Source organism: Onychomys torridus, chromosome 7, assembly GCF_903995425.1.
Source record: "Onychomys torridus chromosome 7, mOncTor1.1, whole genome shotgun sequence".
In the NCBI taxonomy this organism is placed as follows: domain Eukaryota; kingdom Metazoa; phylum Chordata; class Mammalia; order Rodentia; family Cricetidae; genus Onychomys; species Onychomys torridus.
In genome coordinates, this window is record NC_050449.1 from 110843275 (window position 1) to 110865259 (window position 21985).

Consider the following 21985-nt stretch of genomic DNA (forward strand, 5'->3'; position numbering starts at 1 on the left):
TGAGCTTAGTTATACAGATGTGTCCCTGCCGTTTAAACTCATTCTGTGTTCTGCTCTTGACCTAGACATCATTTCTATTCAGAGGCTAACGTTTGTATCTTTCCCGGAGTGGATGACCAATTGTTTCCACACTGTTTACTGAACATCTGCCCTGTGTGTGTATGTGGTGTTTATGTGAATGTGTATGTATGACTCTGCTCGTGACCTCTCTACCCTGGCCATAGCAGTGTGCTAACACATAGATTAGAGTTCCATTTGTCCATTTGTTCTCTCATGTGGGTGACAGCTATTTATTCAGGGTTTTCTCTGTAAAGCTGTGTAGGTATGTGAGTAAGGAAGCAAACATGCAGGTGAGTTCAGGGGGTTTTGTCACAAGTACAGAGGAGTCTTAATATTGTGGTTTTATGCTCTCTGGGCTGTTTTTAGCTCACATTGGGTAGACTTCAGACACCAGGTTTAGTATTTGGGCTCTTTGTTCTCTAGTGAGGAGTCAAGTAATCCAGCTGTTCTTAGCATTTCAGTGTCCAGCTGGGTTGTACATGGAGATTCAAAGAAGGCTTTTGACTAAAGAGGGGGACATGATATTGGCCTGTAAATTTTATAGTATTGAATGTTTCAAGGACTTCAGAGTTTAACTTGACAACCTTTTTGTTTGGTTGGTTTTGGTTTTTCAAGACAGGGTTTCTCTGTATCCTTGGCTGCCCTAGAACTTGATCTGTAGACCTCTAACAGATTCACCTGCCTCTGCCTCTGGGTGCTGGAATTAAAGGCATGTACCACCACCATCTGGCTCAACCTTTTTGCTTTGGTTTTAACGAACTTAAAATTTTTGAATCATTTTGTTTTGTTTTACAAAAAAGTGGCAAAGATAGCAGAATTTTCATGTACTTCACTTGACCTCAATTACCCCCAGTATTATCATCCTAAATAGAATCACAGCCTTATCTTACATATATTTTGCTAAAATTGACTGTCAGGTCAGGATCTAGTGGGTGGCTAAGTCTTGTAGTTGACCTATTGTAATTATATTTTCCTGGTTTTTCTTTAATTTAATTTAGTTTTTGATGTCCCTTTCCTTTGATTCCTGGACATGAAGTAAGAAAAGAACTGAAGCGACAGTGGCGCTTAACCCCAGCTCTCGAGAGCCAGAGCCAGGCGGATCTCTGTGAGTTCGAGGCCAGCCTGGTCTACAGAGCGAGATCCAGGACAGGCACCAAAGCTACACAGAGAAACCCTGTCTCAAAAAAAGAAAAAGAAAAAGAAAGAAAGAAAGAAAGAAAGAAAGAAAGAAAGAAAGAAAGAAAGAAAGAAAGGAAAGTGTAGCACGAATTGTTAGAAGGTCTTATTAATAAAAACAAACCCAGGGACTGGTGGCTGTGGAGCCTCCATGGGACTGGACTAGGCCCTCTGGATACAGAAGACAGTTGTTTGGCCCGAACTGTTTGGGGGGCACCCAGGCAGGGGGATCGGGATCTGTCCCTGGTCTATGGGCAGGCTTCTGGAATCCAGTGCCTGCGTTGTGACACCTTGCACAGCCTCAGTGCAGTGGGAAGGGGCTTGGACCTGCCTAGGCTCAGTGTGCTGGGCTCTGCTCACTCCCCATGGGAGACCTCGATTTGGGGGTGTGGGGATGCAGGGTGGCTTGGGAAGGAGGGCTGGTGGGGTGGGAGGAGGGAGGAGGGGGGTCTGTGGATAGCATGTGGAGTAAGTAGAAAATTTCTTAATAAAGAAAAATGGAAAAAAAAAGAAAAACAACAAATTTTACAGATTATAGAATATTCCTTTGTATTTTACAAATTCAGTGATAGAAAGAAAAAAATAAAAATAAAAACAAACCCAGAACCAGGTATTGGGTGAATGCTGAAAGATCAGAGAGACAGAACAGGTCACAGCTAACCTCACCTTGCCAACTTCTCAGCCGATCCTGTTTCCTCAAACTGGATGCCTCTGAGTCCTCATCTGGAGTGAATCTCAGCTGAATTGTTGCTAAAAGCCTAAAAGCTTAACCAGACTCTAGTTCCTGGTTTTCACACCTTATATACATTTCTGCTTCCTGCCATCACTTCCTGGGATTAAAGGTGTGTGTCACCATGCCTGGCTGTTTCCAGTGTGGTTTTGAAGTCACAGAGATCCAGATGGATCTCTGCCTCCAGAATGCTAGGATTAAAGGTGTGTGCCACCATTTTCTGGCCTCTGTGTCTATTAGTGGCAGTTCTGTTCTCTGACCCCAGATAAGTTTATTAAGGTGCACAATATATCGGGGGACACACTATCACCACAGAAAAGAATCGCTCAGAGAATAATGTACTAGTCAGTGCTGTCTTCTAATTTTCTCTTTCTTTCTTCCTTCCTTCCTTCCTTCCTTCCTTCCTTCCTTCCTTCCTCTTTCTTTCTTTCTTTCTTTCTTTTCGAGACAGGGTTTCCCTGTGTAGCTTTGCGCCTTTCCTGGAACTCACTTGGTAGCCCAGGCTGGCTTCGAACTCACAGAGATCCACCTGCCTCTGCCTCCCAAGTGCTGGGATTAAAAGCATGTGCCACCACTGCCCGGCTCTAATTTGTACAATAATTTTTAAATGTAGGCTTCCTCCAGCTCTTCAACACCAACAAGGATTAGAAGCAGGACATCTTCATTTACAGACCAGCTTGATGACGGGATACCCAACAGAGAGGTTAGTGTGGCCTTCTGATGTACTGCTTATAGAGAGTTCAACTGTAATGCTGCTGCTGCTGACAATATGGGAAACGATTTTGACAAGTCAGTTATTTAGTTTCAGGGTACTGAATTTATTAATAATTCAACTGATCTTTTTATTTTTAAAATACAAGTAGCAGTTAATTCTTGTAAACTGTTTCTTAGAGCAAAATAGTTTAAGAAGAGAAGTATGTTTATTTAATATTTGTAGAATAATTCAGTAATGTTTTGATTAAATATGGGAAAAAGCCCTATATTTTCAAGATGGTGGTTAGAAACTGAAAAGTAACTACCAATTCCATATAATTAGCAACTGGCATAAAAATTATTTTTGTTCCTTTTTTTCTGTGAAGTATAACGTAAATATAGGAAGTTGTTAAGGGGACTGCACAGTTGAAAGCATTTGCTGCTCTTATACAGGACCCAGGTTCATTTCCAAGCAACCACATGGGGATGCATATTTCCTATAATGCTCTAGGGGTTCTGACTCCCTAGGGGCACTACCAGAGGGTGATGGATCTGCTGCATCTATGGTTACAGTCAGTTGTGGGTGTTGGGAACAATCCAGATCCTTTGGAAGAGTGACCAGAGGATCAGCCACTGAGCCGCTTATCCAGTCTAAGAGGTGTTCAGTTCTTTTTAACAATTATTTTACATTTATGGTTTGTGTCTGTGTGCTACATGTATGCCTAGTACCCACGGAAGCCAAAAGAAGGAATCAGATCTCCAGAACTGAAGTTACAGATGATTGTGAGCCATCTTGTGAGTACCAGGGATTCAACTTGGATCCTCTGGAAGAGCAGCCAGTGCTCTTAGCCGCTGAGCCATGTCTCTACCCACCCACCCCTAAAATACTTATTTTTATTTTATGTATATGAGTGTTTGCTTGCATGTATGTAAGTGCATCCTGTGTGGAAATTGCACTTTGCTTATTTGTTGGGATGGTTGTCTCTTCCAGTTTAATATAGGAATTGTCTGGTGAGCAGCTTTCTCTTAAGGGCACAATGCCCAGTATCACTCTGAAATGAGAGAAGAAATTGTTTTTAGCAGCAACTTAGAAGCAGACCAGATGAGGAAATACAAAATCAACTAAAGACAGCTACTATATCATTTGAGCCCAGGATTTCTGAGACCATCCAGGGCATCAAAGAAAGACCCCCTCCTCAAAAACAAACTAAAATGAATGAATTTGAACACTTTCCCTCTAAGAACAGGAGAGGCAAGTGTATCTGTGGTTGCTGGGCAGGACCTGGCAACAAAAGGCACAGGCTAAAGGGGGTGTAAAATCATGTCAGCCTGCAGAGGACTTATATATAGAAAGTTGAACATTCTTCCCTCGAAGAGAAAATCTTCACAGCAATTTCTCCCCACCATTTGTCTTGCCAAATGTTTCCAAAGTGACCTTTGCCGATGTTTTCTTGTAACACGATGGTCCTGGCAATTCTTCTCTGAACAAGCAGCAGTAAACCCTTTGTCCCAGGTAGCAGCATCACCACAGTCACCAACACGATGAGAAGCAGCCTGCAACTCGGAACAGCAGTCACCACCTCTACAGTCCTTCCGCCACCAATTTTGGCTCTGTCCCGGCCGGAGTTTCTCCTTAGCAAGCCTCCTAGGGTGGCCTCAAACTCAGGATCCTCCTGCCTCTGCCTCCTTCAGTAAATCCTACTAGTGTGCCACCACAACTGGCTGAGGGCAGCTCAGGTCTGAGCAGAGGCCCAAAAGGCCACAGGCAAGCAGCTTTTTCCGAGAATTCGTACCTTCAACGTTGGGTGCCAGATGTAGCACGAATCTTAAAAGTTTTTATTAATAAAAACAAACCTGGTGCCAGTTATTGGAATGAATGCTGGAAGATCAGAGAAGCAGAACAAGCCACAGCTTCCTCACCTCACCAGTTCCTCAGCTGATCCTGTTTCCTCAGACTGGAAGCCTCTGAGTCCTCATCCAGAATGAATCTCAGCTGAACTGCTTCTTGAAAGCCTGAATGCTTAACCAGCTAAAAGCTTCTAGTTTCTGATCTGCACGCCTTATATATCTTTTTGCTTTCTGCCATCACTTCCTAGGATTAAAGGCGTGAGTCATCATACCTGGGTGTTTCTAGTGTGAACTTGAACTCACAGAGATCCAGGTGGATCTCTGCCTCTGGAATGCTAGGATTAAAGGTGTGAGTGCCACCATTTTCTAGCTTCTGTATCTAATGGCTGTTCTGTTCTCTGACCCCAGATAAGTTTATTAGGGTGCATAATATTTTGGGGAACACAATACCATCACAGGAGAGTACAGTGCCTCTATCTGACCATTTGAACATTGTGATCTAAGTGAGGTAAGAGATGCGAGCTTTTGAGGCACTAAACTTCTTAGCACGGCTCCTCCACTCTTCTGTATGAGGGATGATAATCAAATTTGTGAATAAAAGTGAAAACAGGAAAAAAGACTGAATAAAAAGAAATTAAACAGTTACTTGGAATTAGCAATGGTTTCTCCAGGAATTTCAGAGATGCCCTTTAAAAAGCTGCAGGCTGGGGGCTGGAGAGATGGTTCAGCGGTTAAGAGCACTGGCTGCTCTTCCAAAGGTTTTGAGTTCAATTCCCAGCAACCACATGGTGGCTCACAACCATCTGTAATGAGATCTCGTGCCCTCTTCTGGCCTGCAGGCATACATACAGGCAGAACACTGTATGCATAATAAATGAATAAATCTTAAAAAAAAAAAAAAAAGCTGCAGGCTGTTGAAGCAGGCTGTGCATGCAGCCAACTGTGTTGATCCTTCACCTGGAGGACTTATGGTCTGATTGCCCTATGCACCCTTTCTGTGCTGGAGCCATAGACATAGAATGAACATTTCCTCTTGTTGAGGGTATACCTGAGTTCACAAACATGGTAAACATCTCTAGGCCAAGATGGACTTGAAACCATTTCTGAGAGGCTTGGAGTTGAGGCCAAAGGCAGCTGTTTTCAACTGCTGCTCTTTAAGAATGAAACCCCCCTTGGTACTGTTCTGTCAGTCCTCCAGGGATGGTATTAAGCTAGTACCACATGCGGCACAGCAGCGAGGTGAACAAGGTACATGCTTTAGTGTAGACATTCACTTAAGTCTCTGGATAGATTGAGTGGAACTGAAGTGTTCTGTGTCAGTAAGTTAGAGTGTGGGTTGTGAACAGCAGCTGCAGCTAAGATGGCTCTCCTAGCTGCAGGAGTTGGCTGCCACTGCCAGGGCTTTCTGTGGCTTGTTAGGAGAAGCTTCTGTCCTTGGGGAGCCTCATGATCAAGAACTAAGTCACACCTCTGTTGGGCTTAGTGGCTCAGCTTGCCATGGTTCTTGCCGTAGATTCTGACCTAAGCTGGTGGAGCCTTGGGAATCAGATGAACTGGATGAGAAGGGAAGGTCACAGAAGGAATGAAAGACAATACCTTTTTCAAAATGAGCATGTAGAGCATTGGTTCTCAACCTTCTCAATACTGTGACCCTTTAATACAGTTCCTCATGTCGTGCTGACTCCCAACCAGAACATTATTTTTTTTTTTGCAACTTCATAACTGTAATTTTGCTACTGTTATGAATCATAATGTAAATGTCTGTGTTTCCTGGTGGTCTTAGGTGACCCTTGTGAAAGGGTTGTTCAAACCCTCAAAGAGGTCATGACCCACAGGTTGAGAACCACTGCTGTAAAGGAAATTCTAAAAGAAACAAGAAGTCAGCCAGCAAAACTAGACACTAAGGTATGAATTTATAAAAGATGAGCTTCAAACAGTAGAGTGGGCTACAGTAAGACAAGTGAAGAAATAATTTCTTAAAATCAATAGAATATTGTGAGAAAAACTTAGCCCAAACAAAATTAGTTTAGGTAGATATGAAAAAGAACTAATTAGAAATTCTGGAGAAGGAAAAAAAGATGGAAATGTATCAATTATAATAAGACTAAGGAAAATGAGTGAATTCAGAAAAAGTACTGACTACCCCACCGTAGACAGACACAGATGTGGAGGGATGGCATGCATGAGATTTGCAGGGTAGGTTGGAATCTTCTGAGATACTCCAGAGGCTTCAGGGTGACATGAATGCCAGGGCACATAATTCCACTCGGTGCTGTGCTGTGATGGTACCACTGTGGACCACACAGAAGAGCTGAGTTTGTTTTTAGCTGTTGTAGAGTAAAATTTGAACAAATTTTGAGAAATTGACTGGCTGGAACCTTTTTGAGCGTTGGAGAAGAGCTGTTTGCTTTCTCTTTGGTGTTGGGATGGAACCAATGGCCCTGTACCTGCTGTTTCTACCACTGAGCTTTCTGGGCAGCCAGGAGCTGCTGTGGTGAGACCCACAGTCACAAAGAAGCAGATGAGGACAGGAGAAGGGCTTCTGAGGTTCTGGGGAGTGGGGTGAAGGGTGGGGATGTGTGTGTGAAACCGATCTTAGTTGTTTTGCTTTGGTGAGGGAAAGGCTTGGCTCCGTACTGTTCATTTCTGTGTGACCACCTTTTGGAATGCTGGTCACCATTTCTCTGTGATGGGCATCAAACTTGGGTGGTGCTCTCTTAAAACTTCACATATACTACCTTTTAAACTTGCATTTTTTTTTTTTTTTTAACTTGCATGGGTAACAGTGTTTTTGTTTTTAAAAAATTAACTTTGGAAGCCTAAGAGAAGTGAATCTGTCTGTGTAGCTTTCAACTTCAAGTTAACGTTTTTTTCAAAGTTAACATTATTGAGCCCCACAGTCAGGTTTTCAGTAAGTTTGGATGGGATTCTTTGAGCCAGTTGGTATTTAGCATAGTTTAATATATAACTGGTAATAACATTTAGAATTTAGTATATAAAGTTCTTGAATTCTGTCCTAGGAGTGCTAGTCACCAATATGACAAAAAGAGCTTTAAAAAAAAATCTTGGGTTTGAGAGCTGGCTTGCTGTACAAGCATGACGACTCAATTTGGATCCCTAGAACCCATGTAAAAAGCCAGGCATGATGGCACGCACATATAATCCTAGAGCTGGGGAAGCAGAGGCTGGAGGATCCCTGGAGCTCGCTGGTTGGCCAGTCTTGGCAAGATTGGTAAGTTTCAGTTTCAGTGAGAGACCCAGTCTCAAGAAAGTAAGATTGACGAGGCTGGACAGATGGCTCAGCAGTTAAGAGCACTGGCTGTTCTTCCAGAGGACCTGGGTTCAATTCCCAGCACTCACATGGCAGTTCACAACTGTCTATAATTCCAGTTGCAGAGGATCTGGCACCCTTGCACAGACATACATGCAGACAAAACACCAATGCACATAAAAATAAATAAGTCTTTAAAGGAAGAAAAGAAGGTTGAGAGCAATAAAGGAAGACACTCAACATGAATTTTTGGCCTCCACATTTACCCACATGCTTATGTGCATACATATACTAATGAGCACATGCGTTGTTCTAAAACCTTGTTTAATTTAATCCAGTTTTATTTTGTGCCACCTAACTAATCCAGTTAGGGGGAACAAGAGTCAGGAGAGTCAGTGTTCAAAGTCATCCTTGCTACATAGTAATCTGGAGGCCAGCCTGAGGTACATGGGGGCCTTTTTTTTAACACCAACCAAACCAAATAAAGCAACATTGTGTCTGTCTGTCATTAGGATATCTCTAGTATAGTGCTGGGTAAAGAGTTAGTGAGCACTTTCATCAGTGTCTGTAGTTCTAAAGTCTTGAGGGGAAAGTGTATGTTTTCAAGCTTTTGTACATACTTATTTTCAGACATGACCTTTACAGGATATATAATTTATTATATATTATGTGCTGCATTATTTTGTGTACCATGGAATATTATACTTTATTATATAATTTTTTAAACAACTGCCATCAATATTTAACTTGATTAATTTTTTAGCATTTTCATTTTGTAATAATTATATATGCATAGGAGATTATAAAAAACTAGGGGGCAGCTTGTATCCTCTCTCTCCAAATAGCAATATCCTGTATAATTGTACCATTGTATTCCCAAAAGCAGTTACCATTGAGAAATCTGTGACACCCACAGAACTCCTATTCAGATCTCTCCTGTCTTACATGTACTGATCTTGTGTGCTTGCGTATGTGTTAGTAATCTGCAGTTTCACTCATGAATAGGCATGCAGTCTCTACCATGAGGGGTCTGGGGAGGTAGCTCAGTGGGACAGCACTTGCTGTACAAGTGTGAGGACTGTAGTGTAGATCCCCAGAACCTACACAAAAGCCAGGTAAGTGTGGTGGCAGCCTGTAATCCTAGCCCTTGGCAGACAGGGGTGGGATCCCTGTGGCCAGCTGGCTAGCTGCAGACTAGCTGGAACTGGCAAGCTCCAAGCTCAGGGAGAGACCCTGTTTCAATAAGTAAAGTGGAAAGCAATCAAGAAAGACAACTGATGTTAACATATACATGCAGAATGAATCATTTTCAATAAAAATATACACCTAATTCAGGATTGTTTGTGTATTGGTGTAATAGCTTCTGGAAGAAAAAGAAAGCACAAATGAATATGTATCAAAAGAACTAGTGTCGGCCAGGCTGCAGTGGCGCACACCTTTAATCCCAGCACTCAGGAGGCAAAGGCAGGCAGATCTCTGTGAGTTCAAGGCCAGCCTGGTCTACAAAGCAAGATCCAGGACAAGTGCCAAAACTACACAGAGAAACCCTGTCTCGAATTAAAGAAAGAAAGAAAGAAAGAAAGAAAGAAAGAAAGAAAGAAAGAAAGAAAGAAAGAAGGAATTAGTGTTATAGATTTTGTTTATTTCAGATGTTTCTTATATATGTAGTTTTGGGGGGCAGTTAAGACAGAGTTTCTATGTATATCCCAGGCTGTCCTGGTACTTGCTTCTGTAGACCAGGCTGGCCTCAAACTCAGATCCGCTTGCTTCTGCCACCTGAGTTCTGGGATTAAAGGTGTGCACCACCATCGCCTAGCTCTTATGTATATATACTTTTGATAAAAGTAATTTTGCATATAAGTATTAATAAAGGTATTTTTGTGTTTTATTATTCATGTATAATTCGGTACTGTCTTTTTAAGTATCTAAAGAAATCACCTTAGTATTTATAAAAGTTATGCTAAAGTTGTGTTGTTTACATTTATCTTCAAGCCCCTTTACTGAGAGATGATTGACATGAAGGTTTTCTATAGTTGGTATATATAAGTCAGTGAGTTGAGGATGATCTGGACCTGTGAAGCTGGTGTGTTGGGGCTATCGCTGTACCCTAGACCATCACCTCCTGAAGTTTCTCCTGTCAGGATTTTGTTGTTGCTGCTGCTGAGGAGGAAGAGTTCATGTAATGTCTAAGATGTAGCCTCCTAGGAAAATTTAAGTATGCAGTCTTGTTATCTCTGGGCAGTATTTTCTGTAGATCTTCAGAGTCTTCTTTGCTTGTCACTGATACGTGGCACTTTTGTGCATTTTTTTTTTTATTGGAATTGGCCTTTATATCCAGTTGCCAGATTTACTGGGTGCCAAGATGCCTGCTGCAGACATCTGTATGCCAGTTAGCAAGTGGTGTCCAAGTTGCCCTTAAAAATCCTAAACTCACTGCTTCATCCCATTCCTGATCTTTCCCAGCAACTTGCTGTTCCCTTTTGGGGAGGGGGTGACCATGATGACTGTGGCTGTAATGCTGTGATGCTGTAGTGTTGTGCTGTGAGGAGGTCACTTTGGAACATGCCATGATTTGTTTTCATCATTTGTTTTGTTTTTGTGCCTCTGCTTACTACACTGACTGAGACAGGTACTAGCCGGGATGGTAGCAGAACCTGCCTTTCTTTCTGAGTATACTGTCTTTGCTTTGGATTCCTCCAAACAGCCTAAAACACAGATTGACAGTGTGGTGAGTCCTTCCACTGCTTTTTGCATTCCCTTGTGGGGAAGCAAAACCTCTGGGTAGCTGTAGCAGCAAATCTCATGCAGTTTATCACTTACCTTCCCTCAGAGCATCTTCAGTGTCCGTGTTGCTAACCCTGCTCTAAAACCTTAGAGAACAAGTCGCTGAGTGTGGCAGCTAGCCGCTTCCTGGTAGCTCTACTAGCACCCCGTAACATTCCCCTTCCCACTAACAGAGCGAAGGCAGCCTTCACTTGCTGGAACGAGAGCTTCAGTCTCATCTGTTGAAAATGTTCGCTTATGCTGAAAAGCCAGTGTGCGAGGGTAGAAGTCTGCTCTACTCTTAGGAGGGAGCCAAGAGTGTTGGAGATGCAGCTGGCTTTTTAAGGAAAATAATGCATTGTGTAAATCAGTAATTAACAACATTGGATAGGTAGGTGGATTCTATTATAGCGTGTTCATGTCTTTATTTTGAAACTGCAGTTAAGAAGGCAGTACATTGTGTTTTGTAATTACTAGTTTTTAAGTATGAAAGAAAGCAATTGTCTCATTAAAAAATGAATGAATTCACTTAATTTTAACTTTATATATGAGTTATTTTTGGGAAAGTAGACATTTTTCTATTTGGAGTATCTGGTAAACTGATAATTTAATAAATTAAAATGTAGCAGTGTTTACTTACTAAGGATAGCTTTTGATGTACCCTTGGAGGGTGGCTGAACTAGGTTTGCAGTTTTTCTAAATGTTGAGAATTGGTTTAACTTGGTAGCTAATGGTAGAAACAGAACATTTGTTCTTAAACCAGGTTCCAGTGAAGGCTTGGTGTGCTCATGGTCAGCGGTGGGCTCCAGTTCTTTTTTTTTTTTTTTTCTTGATTATTTTTCGAGACAGGGTTTCTCTGTGTAGCTTTGCACCTTTCCTGGGACTCACTTGGTAGCCCAGGTTGGCCTCGAACTCACAGAGATCCACCTGGTTCTGCCTCCCGAGTGCTGAGATTAAAGGCGTGCGCTACCACTGCCCGCCTCAGTTCTTTTTTTAACTTGGTGTGCATGCGGTCAGTGGTGGCCTTCAGTTCTACTCCACACTTGGGTCTAGGGAAAAAAACGCTCAGGGTGGAGACAGGATGTCAAGGGATATTTGGAAAGCTGCTTTCTGTCTCTGGCTACAAGGAACATTTACTGTTTATAAAGATATTTGGGGCTGAGTTGGGAGTCCCAGATACAAAGATTTACCAGTTTACTTAAAAAAAAAAAAAAAAAAAAAAAAGACATGCTGTATTCTGCATATAGGAGTAATAGAAACTTAAAAGGCATAACTTTGATGAAGACAGTATATAAAATAATTTCTTTTCAATTCCTATTCTGTTGTCAAAAATGCTATAAGGTAAAAGTGAGTGCTTTAAATTATTTAGAAATAAACTTAAGTAGACTAAAAAAAAACCCTAATCTTATATACATTTTATATGCTCATGATTAAAAACTTATATTTCTCCATAAGACAGAGGGAAACTAGAATTGTTATTTGGTATCATAACACAAATTTAGTGGGGATTAAATCCAAGTTCATTAAGTGCTGAATTTTCCCTGTTTTAGGTTTTTGTTTTTTTTTTTTTTTTAAGGTTTTTATTTATTTACTGGGGAAGTCAGAGTTTCTCTATAATTAACTCTGGCTGTCCTGGAACTTGCTATGTAGACCATGCTGGCCTCAAACTCACAGAGACCTGCCTGCTTTCCAGTTGCTGGGGTTAAAAGCATATGCTACCCTGCCAGGGCTTACTTTAGTTTTTTAAAACACACTTCTCTCTTTACTCTTAAAAACAACTGTATCCTTAGTACTCAGCAGTCAAAAAATAGTTATAGAAAGATTGAAACAGATATAATTAGAGAATCAGAGAAGATTTTAGAAAAAAATGAAAAGAATATATTTGAAGACAAATTTGGCAGAGAAGAGAAGGTGTATATAGGAAAATCAGCTGAATGGGTTTTCCTTTTGTCTACACATTGCCCCAGCGGAAGGAAGTGTTGGTGACTCTGATCATCTGAGTGAACCCCTCCACTTCTCTGTGTGAAGGAGTGTCTAGGCAAGGATTCAACAAGCCTTCATTGAGTGCTTACTGTTAGGATGGGAATATTAGTGTGTCCTGCCCCCGAGGGCTGATAGGTTAATGTGGAGACAAGGATGTCGATGTGCAGGTATGCACAAAAGAGTCCAAGTGTTGGAGAAGAAAACAAGCAACAGATAGATGTGTTGGGTCTGCAGGGGAGCCAGATGGGGCTTCCCAATGCAGGGGCTGCAAAAGCTGAAAACAGAACAAGGCAGAAAGGAGGACGCTACAGATAGTGACGAAACCTCAAGCTCTGCTTCTAGAGAACGCATGTTTAGAGTCACACAGTCTGTTAGGCCAGTGTGCTATACTATACTTACTTGGATATATAATACAGTATTTACATTTAAAAATATTTTCAAGGCTGGTCATGCTTATGCATGCCTGTAATCTCAGCACTCAGGAAGTGAAGGAGGGAAAACCAGGAGTTCAAAGCCAGCCTTAGCAACTTAGTGAATTTAAGATTTTAGACTACATGATACCCTGTCTCAAAACAAACGGACGAAGAGTCCAAAGAAAAGAAAGCTTTAAAAATTGTTTGAAGTATTGTGTGCTGTGAGCTTGGTTGGTGATATTTAAATAGCTGTGGAGCGGCTTCCTCATGGGGACACACTTGTGTGTTAGGTCGTTGGACCTCGCCGCCGCTCTTTGTCCTGACCTAGTGTGTGGAGCCCTTTGAGACCTTTCTTCATCATTTAAATGTATTTTTGACCTTACAGTATATTACTATGATATTATGTAAATAACATGTCCTATGTAGTTTTACTTTGTCATTGAAATGGTGGTGATCAGGAAGGTAGGTTAACCCTATGTTCTCCCAACATTTTTTTCCTATGTAACTATAAAGGAATCTCTCAGACTGGTAAAAATTAAGAACTTATTTCAGAGGGAAGAGAAGGTACTTGAAAGTTTAACTAAGGAAAAATTGCAGCCTATTATAAATTGTAAATAGTAATAATGTGACTATTCCCTCTCACCACATGTCTATTACCCAGTGTCAACAATTAATAGCACATATCTATCCTTTGCCATCTGTTATCACCATTCTCACACTTCCATGGCCACGTTGTTTCCAACCTCCACATACACTCATTCCCCTATACTTTAAATTTTTTTAGCAAATTAAATCCTAAAGCTAGGGTGGTGGTACACATTTGTAATCCAGGACTAGAAAAACTGAGGTGGGAGAGGATCCTCTGAACCTAGGTCTTTAAGACTAGCCTGGGCAACTTAGTGACACCCCATTTCATAAAACAAGAGTGCCAAAGAAACCCTCCATTTGTAAATACTTTCCTTCCTGAAAAATAAGGTTAAATTATATGACACAATAAATTTATAATACCCAAAGATTACTTTGTTGTTGTTAAATACCTATTTACCTTGAGAAACTTGAGAATACTTTTGCCAAGTTACCTATTTCTCCTTTGATCTTTCCTTGGGTTAGCTGTAAAGGCAGAGAAGTGTAGCACATGGTTGCCAGACCACTGGGACAGTGACCCCTGCTCTGTGTGGTGCAATGCTGTTGTGTGAAGCAAGGAAGTGCTTTCTCATGAGCTGCTTCTATAGTGGTGGTGGGTCATAGAGGTAGTGTGCTGTGCGTGCTGGACTGAGTTCTGAATCTCAGAGTCCTGAGCATTATCTCTGCAGTCCATGTCATGAGGAAACCAATGACTGTCCCTGGGAGCACTAAGCTCATCAACAGAAGAAAACAAAAAGCCAGGACATGTGGGAAAAGTTTTCAGTAGAACATTTTTCTGAAAATGTTTACACTGGTTTCATTTAAATTGCTGGATTAGAATGAATGAAGCATTTCAATTTCTTATTACCAAGTTTGGTTTTTAATAGCTTTGCCCAAATAATTGTAATTTGGATGTGGTTTTGCTCTAGGAGCAAGTGGTATAACTTCTTTTTGGGTAGTTTCTATTGGAGTGAGCTATGCCGACAGACTCCCTGTAGTTGATTTTTGTCATGGCGACAAAATTAGGGATGTAAGGGGAGGAAGTTTGTGATTAGCTTGAAATATACTTGTTACACACTGATTTTTGTTTGCTATGTAGTTTTGCAGCAAAGTGATTTTTCTAAAATACTTAACTACACTACTTTTGCCTGCATGAAAATATTCTAATAAACAATTACTAATTTTGCTTAATAGATAGAAGTGTCTACTAGGTCTTACTGTTGTGTTTTAACAGTTTTTAAGCTTTAGTTTTCTATTCTCTTTTTTTACTATGTTCTTTATTGTTCTTAGAATGCATCAACTCAAGCTACAAAATCTCCAGATGGTGTTAACAGAAGCGAAGCGTCCCCTCCTCAGGTTTGTTACTAGTTTATTTAAAAATGTAGGTCTTTTCAGAGCATTGGCCTGTCTCTTGTGACTGCCTGGAAAGAATGCCACCTAACAACTTTGCTAGGGCAGGGCTGTTACTCTTCCCATCTACAGATGGAGGCATGTTGCAGAGGCACCCCTCTCCCTTCATCTTCTTGTCTCTCACTCTGTTTGACTATCGTAGTCTTGATACTTTATGAATACAGGCCAGCCTTCAGGAAGTAGCCTGTTCTAGTATGTTCTAGCAGTAGAATGATAGCCATACCAAAAAGTCCCAGCCTGTGGGCTTTCTTAAAGTGTCTGTTATCAACTTTATTGAGTCTTAGAAAAGCTAAATTAGAGCAATATTAACTGAAAATTAACAGTATCAAACTTTAATATCTGTATAAAAGTGTGACATATTCATCCTACAGATACACCTTTGTACTTAGCACTCAACCTGGTGTGAGGGCATAGTGGCTCAGCAGGTAAAGGTGCTTGCCACAAAACCTGATGACCTGAGTTTGATTCCTGGGACCCACTGGTGCAGGGAGGGAACTGACTCCTGCAAGTGGTCCTCGGACTTATGTGCTCTATCTCCTGATATCACAAATAAATTAATAGATATATTAAAAAACTAAGATCAAAAAGTTCCCTAGAACCAGACATAATTAGTAAAAGCCTTTGGCTCCCTTCTAGTCCCCTCTCTCTTCCTCAGAGGTAATCACCATTCTTGCTTCTAGCACTTCAAGTTAATTTTGTTATTTTGACCTTTATGTAAAGTGTCAGGTTTCCTGCCTGCCCACCTCTTCCCTTCTCCTTCTTCCATTTCTTTAGACCAGTGGTTCTCAACCTGTGGACCACAACCCCTTGGGTCGAACAACCCTTTCACAGGGGTCACATATCAGATATCCTGCATACCAGATATTTACATTATGATTCATAAACTGTAACTCCAGAGCATCCAACATTCTCACACAGGCATACATGTGGGCAAAAACCAATGCACATAAATCATTAAAAACATTACAATTCATAACAGTCGCAAAATGACAGTTAGGAAGTAGCAATGAAAATAGTTTTATGGCTGGGGTCCCCACAGCATGAGGAGCTGTATTAAAGGGTGGCAGCATTAGGAAGGTTGAGAATCACTTGAGACAGTTTCACATCTTGCTTTGACTGGTCTAGAACTTACTGGGTAAGCTAGGCTGGCTCCAGACTGGCACTGGCTCTACCTCTGCCTCCTGAGAACTGAAGTTACAGTGTGAGCCACCGTGCCCAGCATGTCTGGCTGCTTTTGTTTCATATTCCATGAGATTTATCTGTATTGTTGCTATAATTTCAAACTATTTTCATTGCTTCCTGGTATGCCAGTGGTGAACAAGACAGTTAAAAAGAAAATCTTATGAACAGGCTGATTTGATTTGGGGTCATTTGGAAGAGTGTCTTTTGCTGACCACAATTACACGTTTCCATTGGTGCATTGTAGGGATGAAATTGCTGGTTCCGAGGGCAGTTCTATGGAGTGTCACCTACAGCTGGCAGTTCTTCCCCAGGAATTGCTCCACATCTCGTGCTGTGTATTACCATAGTTTTGGGGTTGGGGTTGGGGTGAGGAGGTGGTTTGCACTTCAGTGGGTGTTGTTGGTTGTTTTGCTCTTTTTACTCTTTTGGGGGGGCCTGCCATCCAGCTCCCAAGTAAGTCACACATGGAGTCTTATTCTTAATTATAAATGCCTGGCGTTAGCTTGACTTGTTTCTATTCAGCTTTTCTTAACTTAAATTATTCATCTACCTTTTTGCCTCTGTTTTTCTGTTTTTGTGTATCTTTTTTTCTTTCTTACTCCATTGCTGGTTTTGTAGCTGGGTGACTGGCCCCTGATGTCCTCTTCTTGTTCTCTCTTGCTCCTCCTCCTTTTCCTCACAGATTGCTTCTTCTATTTATTTTCTTTGCCTGCCAGCCCCACCTATCCTTTCTCCTACCTCGCTATTGGCCATTGAATTCTTTATTAGACCATCAGGTGTTTTAGACAGGCGAAGGAACACAGCTTCACAGAGTTAAACAAATACAACATAAAAGAATGCAGCACATCTTTGCATCATTAAACAAATATTTCTTAGCACAAACAATTGTAGCACATCTTAAAATAATATTCCACAACAAATGGGTTTTAATTTGCATTTGAGAAGCTGAACATTTTAGCCTGGTTGTCTTGTTACACTCAACAAAATCTGGCTGTGGTAGGAAGGAAGAAGGAAAGGTCAGATGTCATGTGAAAGTAGTACCTGCCTTATGGGAGCCTAAGTTCTTCACACACACACACACACACACACACACACACACCCCTCACGAAAAGGGACAGGCAGAGACAGGTTGTGTCACTTCATCAAAGCCACATACATACTGTGGCAAAGCTAAGTCAGGCCCCATAGCAAATGCCCTTAGTTCTTCCAACCCAAGGAGTGCATGCTCTACCGGCAAGCTACATCCACCACCCTGATGATTCTTTAATTTCTACCTTTGCTTTTGTTTGAAGCTGTCTCTTACTCTCCAGTCTCTTCATGCTAGTTGTTGCAGCATGTTGTATTAACTCATTTTTACTGTGGTCCTGCAGAGTAGATGGCATCCTCCTCCTCCTCTGGTGCTTTCCAGCCCCATTATACAGAGGAAACAGGACTATTGAGCTTATAACTCATACCAGGTCCTGTAGAATAACAAACAAGTTGGGGCTTGAGCTTTGGTGATCCTGACTCTACCACTGAAGGGATGAGTCACACTCTGCAGAAGTGTTACTCTGGAACTAAGGCTGAGGCAGAGATATACTTGCCGAGTTAAGTCCAAAAATAAACAATAAAAGTTATTGCCAGTCATAGTAGATGTGGCAGCTAAAATGATTAGAATCTGCAAATGCAGACTTTGACATTGTTCATTAGCTTCTGGAGATCCTGAAATAGCAGCTCATTTTAGGGTTCTTCACATGTGTCTCTCCTAGGGTCTCTTGGAAGGATGTAGTGTGCTAGGAACTGACCAGCATTTTCCCATGGGTCATAGGTGACTGGGAATGGACTTGGCAGGGAAAGCAGTTCTTGAAGATTTGTACAGGAAGGCTCTTCTCTTCCTTCTGGCCCTCCTTCCATCATGAGGGTGAAACTTGCACATTATGAAAACAAACCAGAAAGTGCAGAATAATATAACACAAAAATTAAATCCACCCTAAATCTTACCACACGAAGACAGTTTTACCTCTGCATGTGCCTGTCCTTTGGGACCTGTTCTGATGACACCTGTGAAAATATACACAGAAATTAAAGAGTATCTATACACAAGTCAAAATGAGCTCATTGTATGCATTCTGCTTTTTTTTTAATTTTTTCTTTTTTGTTATTTTTAAAGACAAGGTTTCTCTGTGTAGCCCTGGCCATCCTGGAACTCGCTTTGTAGACCAGGTTGGCTTCAAACTCTGAGGATATACCTGCCTCTGTCTCCTGAGTGCTGGAGTTAAAGGCATGTGCCACCACTGCCCAGTTGCACACTGCTTTCTAGCTTGATCTTATTTATTTATTTACTTTTTAATTATGTCTATGTATACATGTGTCGGGGATATACACATGGGTGCAGGTGTTTAAGGAGGCCAGAGGCATCAGATTCCTTGAAGCTGGGAGTTACAGGTGGTTGTGAGTCACCTGACATGGGTGCTGGTCCTCTGGAAGAGTAGTACATGCTCTTCACCACTGAGCCGTGTCTCCAGCCCTCTAGCTTGATCTTTTAGTAGTGCATTATGAACTTGTGTATGTACTATGCAGTGTGTTCTCTGATGTATTGGGGTGATTTCCAGGTTGTACTTTTACAAACAGCCTGAGTCCATAGGAAGAGTCTCCAGTAGAGCCGTCGTGTGTCGCAGGTCCACTCCATCCCCTGCTAAACAGAATCAGCACATGAATGCATTACCTTCTTCCTCAGCCAATTTCCCTTTTCTGGTGAAAAGAATGATCTGGAATCATTAACTCCATGAAGACTCACCAGACAAAACCATCTTGAATTGAGCTCCTCACCTCACACTTCATCCTGGATGATGCCCACACTGGTGGTGTGTTATTAAAGGGTCTAACAGGTGGGCACATGAGACTTTACAGTCCCTGTGGGGTCAGCCTGCTAACCATGCTTCCTTCTGTACAGATGAAGAAACTGGAGGAAGTGACTTAGTGAGGGCTTGTACTGCTAAGTGACAGGCGTGAAAGTCAGAGCCCAGTTCTCTGACTCCAGATCCAGATTTTTCACAGAAATTGGCCAGTGTCTTTCATTTTTCAGAAAACAGTGTTTTGTGTTACTTATCTGGGATGCAAATTGAATTTGTTAGAGCTTTTACTAGACTACCGCTGGTGACAGGTAGTAGATGTCTAAAGTATGCATTTTAACTCTTGCTCCCTTGGGCTTTGGTTACAGTCAGGCGACTCGCAGACTCTGGCGCAGAAGCTCCAGCTCCGAGTGCCCTCAGTGGAGTCTCTGTTCCGAAGTCCCATAAAGGAATTCTGGTCTTCTAAAGAGTCTCTGGTGCGGACATCTTCCAGAGAGTCCCTGAACCAGCTTGACCTGGACTGCCCCGCTGCTGCCTTTGATCCACCTTCCGACATGGAGAGCGAGGCTGAAGATGCCCCAGGGAGTTGTGATAGCCTCAACAGAGAGCAGTTGCTTCAGAGGTTGCGAAGAATGGAGCGCAGCTTAAGTAGTTACCGAGGGAAATACTCAGAGGTAGGATCGGGCTCTGGCCCACACTGCTCATACGTTCCCCTTGGGCTGTTCTCTTGTTCATATTACTGCATTGCTCTTAGCCTGAGGCTGGCTGACCCTGGTCCTGGCTACCGCGGGTGGGTAGTTTGTGGCAGGACCAAGTTAGGCCTTCTGTGGTACAGGTGCCTTTTAGTAGACTGACATTTGGGAGAGTATTGTGTGTAGCCTGGTTTTCACATTCCTGCAGTGTCTATGGACACCTAGGGCAGAGGTCATTCTCTTTCTTTCTCTATCCCTTATGTTGCTCATCTAACTAGAGTAACTTCACAATGACCTCTTCTGACTGCCATGGTTTAGCTCAGTGGTTCTCAACCTGTGGGTCTGACAACCCTTTCACAGGGATGGCATATCAGATACTTACATTACAATTCATAACAGTAGCAAATTTACAGTTATGAAGTAGCAACTAAATAATTTTATTGTTGGGGGTCATCACAGCATGAGGAACTATTTAAAGGGTCACAGTATTAGAAAGGTTGAGAACTACTGGTTAGGTAGTCTGATGACCTCAAAGATTTGGCTCATTCTCATTGTACCAATATATAATTTAAAATTTTTATTATGTATTGTGTATTTGTATGTGCATGCATGAATGCATGCCATAGCATGTGGGAGGAGAGGTTAGAGACCATCTTCTGGGAGTTGGTTCTTGGTTCTCTCATTCTACCATATAGATCCCAGGGGTTAAACTCAGGTAGTCCGTGCCCTTGGCCACAAATGCCCTCACTCACTGAGCCGTCTTGTCAGGCTGTTTTTATTTTTTGGACATTTAAAATTTTGTTAACATGAATCCTTAAAAAATAATTTTTACATATATGGGTGTTTGCTTGTGTGTCTGTCTGTGTACCACTTGTCTGCTTGGTGCACTTGGGGGGCAGAGGAGGTTGTCAGAGCCCATGGAACTAGAGTTGTGATATGGCCTCTTAGGAGCAGCCATGTGGATGCAGGGGATTGAACCAGGGTAATCTGAAAGAGCACCCGGTGCTCTTAACCTCTGAGCCATCTCTCTAGCCCTCTAAATGAGTCTTTTAACTGCTAAATCCTTGGTAACTCACTCTGTTTGGGATAAGGGAGGAAGTGAATAGTGCTTTCCTTTTTTTTTTTTTTTCTCCTTACCTCAGGAACTGAAATGTACATTTGCTCCCTGGAGTCCCTTTCTGTCAAGTACAGTTAAGAAATCCCGCCTCAGGAAAGCCAATGTTGTCTGTGGCTCTTGTTTATCATACTCAGTGTGCTAGTCAATCAATGTCACATGCGTGTTACTGACTAGTAAGCTTGAGGGTTGGAATGTAAAGTCCAAGTCTTAGTCCGAGTTTCACTGTTTGTGTAGCTGATTCACTGCCCATACTGCCAAACCAAAAGGAAGTAAAACCTTGATGAAATAGAGGGGTTACCTTTTTATTAAAACTAAAGTGCTGGCAAAATAGAAGGACTCTCATGGACCCTGGAAATGCAAATGGGACATTGAAGCCAGGTATCTCTTTTATAGCTGTGGAACTAGGTAATTTTTCCCTTCAAAAATTTTAAACTATTATTTTCTATTTCTACTAATATTAGTAATAGTCTTAAATATTTTTGTTTATCTTTATGCTACTCTTATAGATTTATCCATAGTTTTATGTCTGAAGCTAGTACAATAGTATAGTTAGCATTTAAGTATGCTGGATACCATTTACATTTATAATGGCATTTAATTTTTGGACCATCCTTATGAAGCGAATGTGAGTTTGCTCATTTTTGTAGAAAAGGGATTAGAAATCCATAGAGATTAAGTAACTTGCTTAAGGCCACATGGGTAGCAAGTGATAGGCTCTGTTTGGTTCTCAGTTGCTCTGGCTGCTCTCCCATTCCAGGCACAGAGAGACTTCGTAGCCTTTGCCTCTGCTTTTCCTTTCTGCCACAGGTACTCAGGATGAAGTGACTTCTAATTCCTGAGCTGTTCTTCCTCCCACCCCACCTCTTTTTTGAGTACCAGTAGCCTTTCCAGCCTAGAGTTAGTAAGGGAGTCCTACTCCTAAGCAGAATTTATTTCCAAATTCTTAGGTCTGTTCCTAGATTCACTTCTCTCATACATCACTGACTGCCTTTTGACTCAGACATTAGCAGTGGCATTTAGAGGCACACATCTTTTTTTTTTTTCTTTTTCTTTTTTTGAGCTGAGGATTGAACCCAGGGCCTTGCGCTTGCTAGGCAAGCGCTCTACCACTGAGCTAAATCTCCAACCTCAAGGCACACATCTTTTACTAGACTATGCTTCCCTACAGGTGTATTGAGCTCAACAGAGCCCC

At 41.7% G+C, this 21985-nt stretch overlaps 1 protein-coding gene across 10 annotated transcripts in view; it reads left to right on the forward strand.

Annotated features, from left to right (window-relative positions):
- The window catches only part of Golga4 (golgin A4), a 94259-nt gene that overhangs the window by 12037 nt on the left and 60237 nt on the right, over positions 1-21985 (forward strand). For 7 of the 10 annotated variants that reach the window (XR_004945482.1, XM_036194016.1, XM_036194018.1 and 4 more), the window contains exons 2-5: positions 2580-2669; positions 10408-10506; positions 14852-14917; positions 19353-19658. Coding sequence is in view for 9 of the 10 variants with exons in the window: in XM_036194016.1 (XP_036049909.1) it covers positions 2580-2669; positions 10408-10506; positions 14852-14917; positions 19353-19658 (561 nt within the window). In the remaining variant the exon portion in view is untranslated. The remainder of the gene's footprint in view (positions 1-2579; positions 2670-10407; positions 10507-14851; positions 14918-19352; positions 19659-21985) is intronic. The other 3 variants (XM_036194023.1, XM_036194024.1, XM_036194025.1) reach the window with 2 other exon arrangements.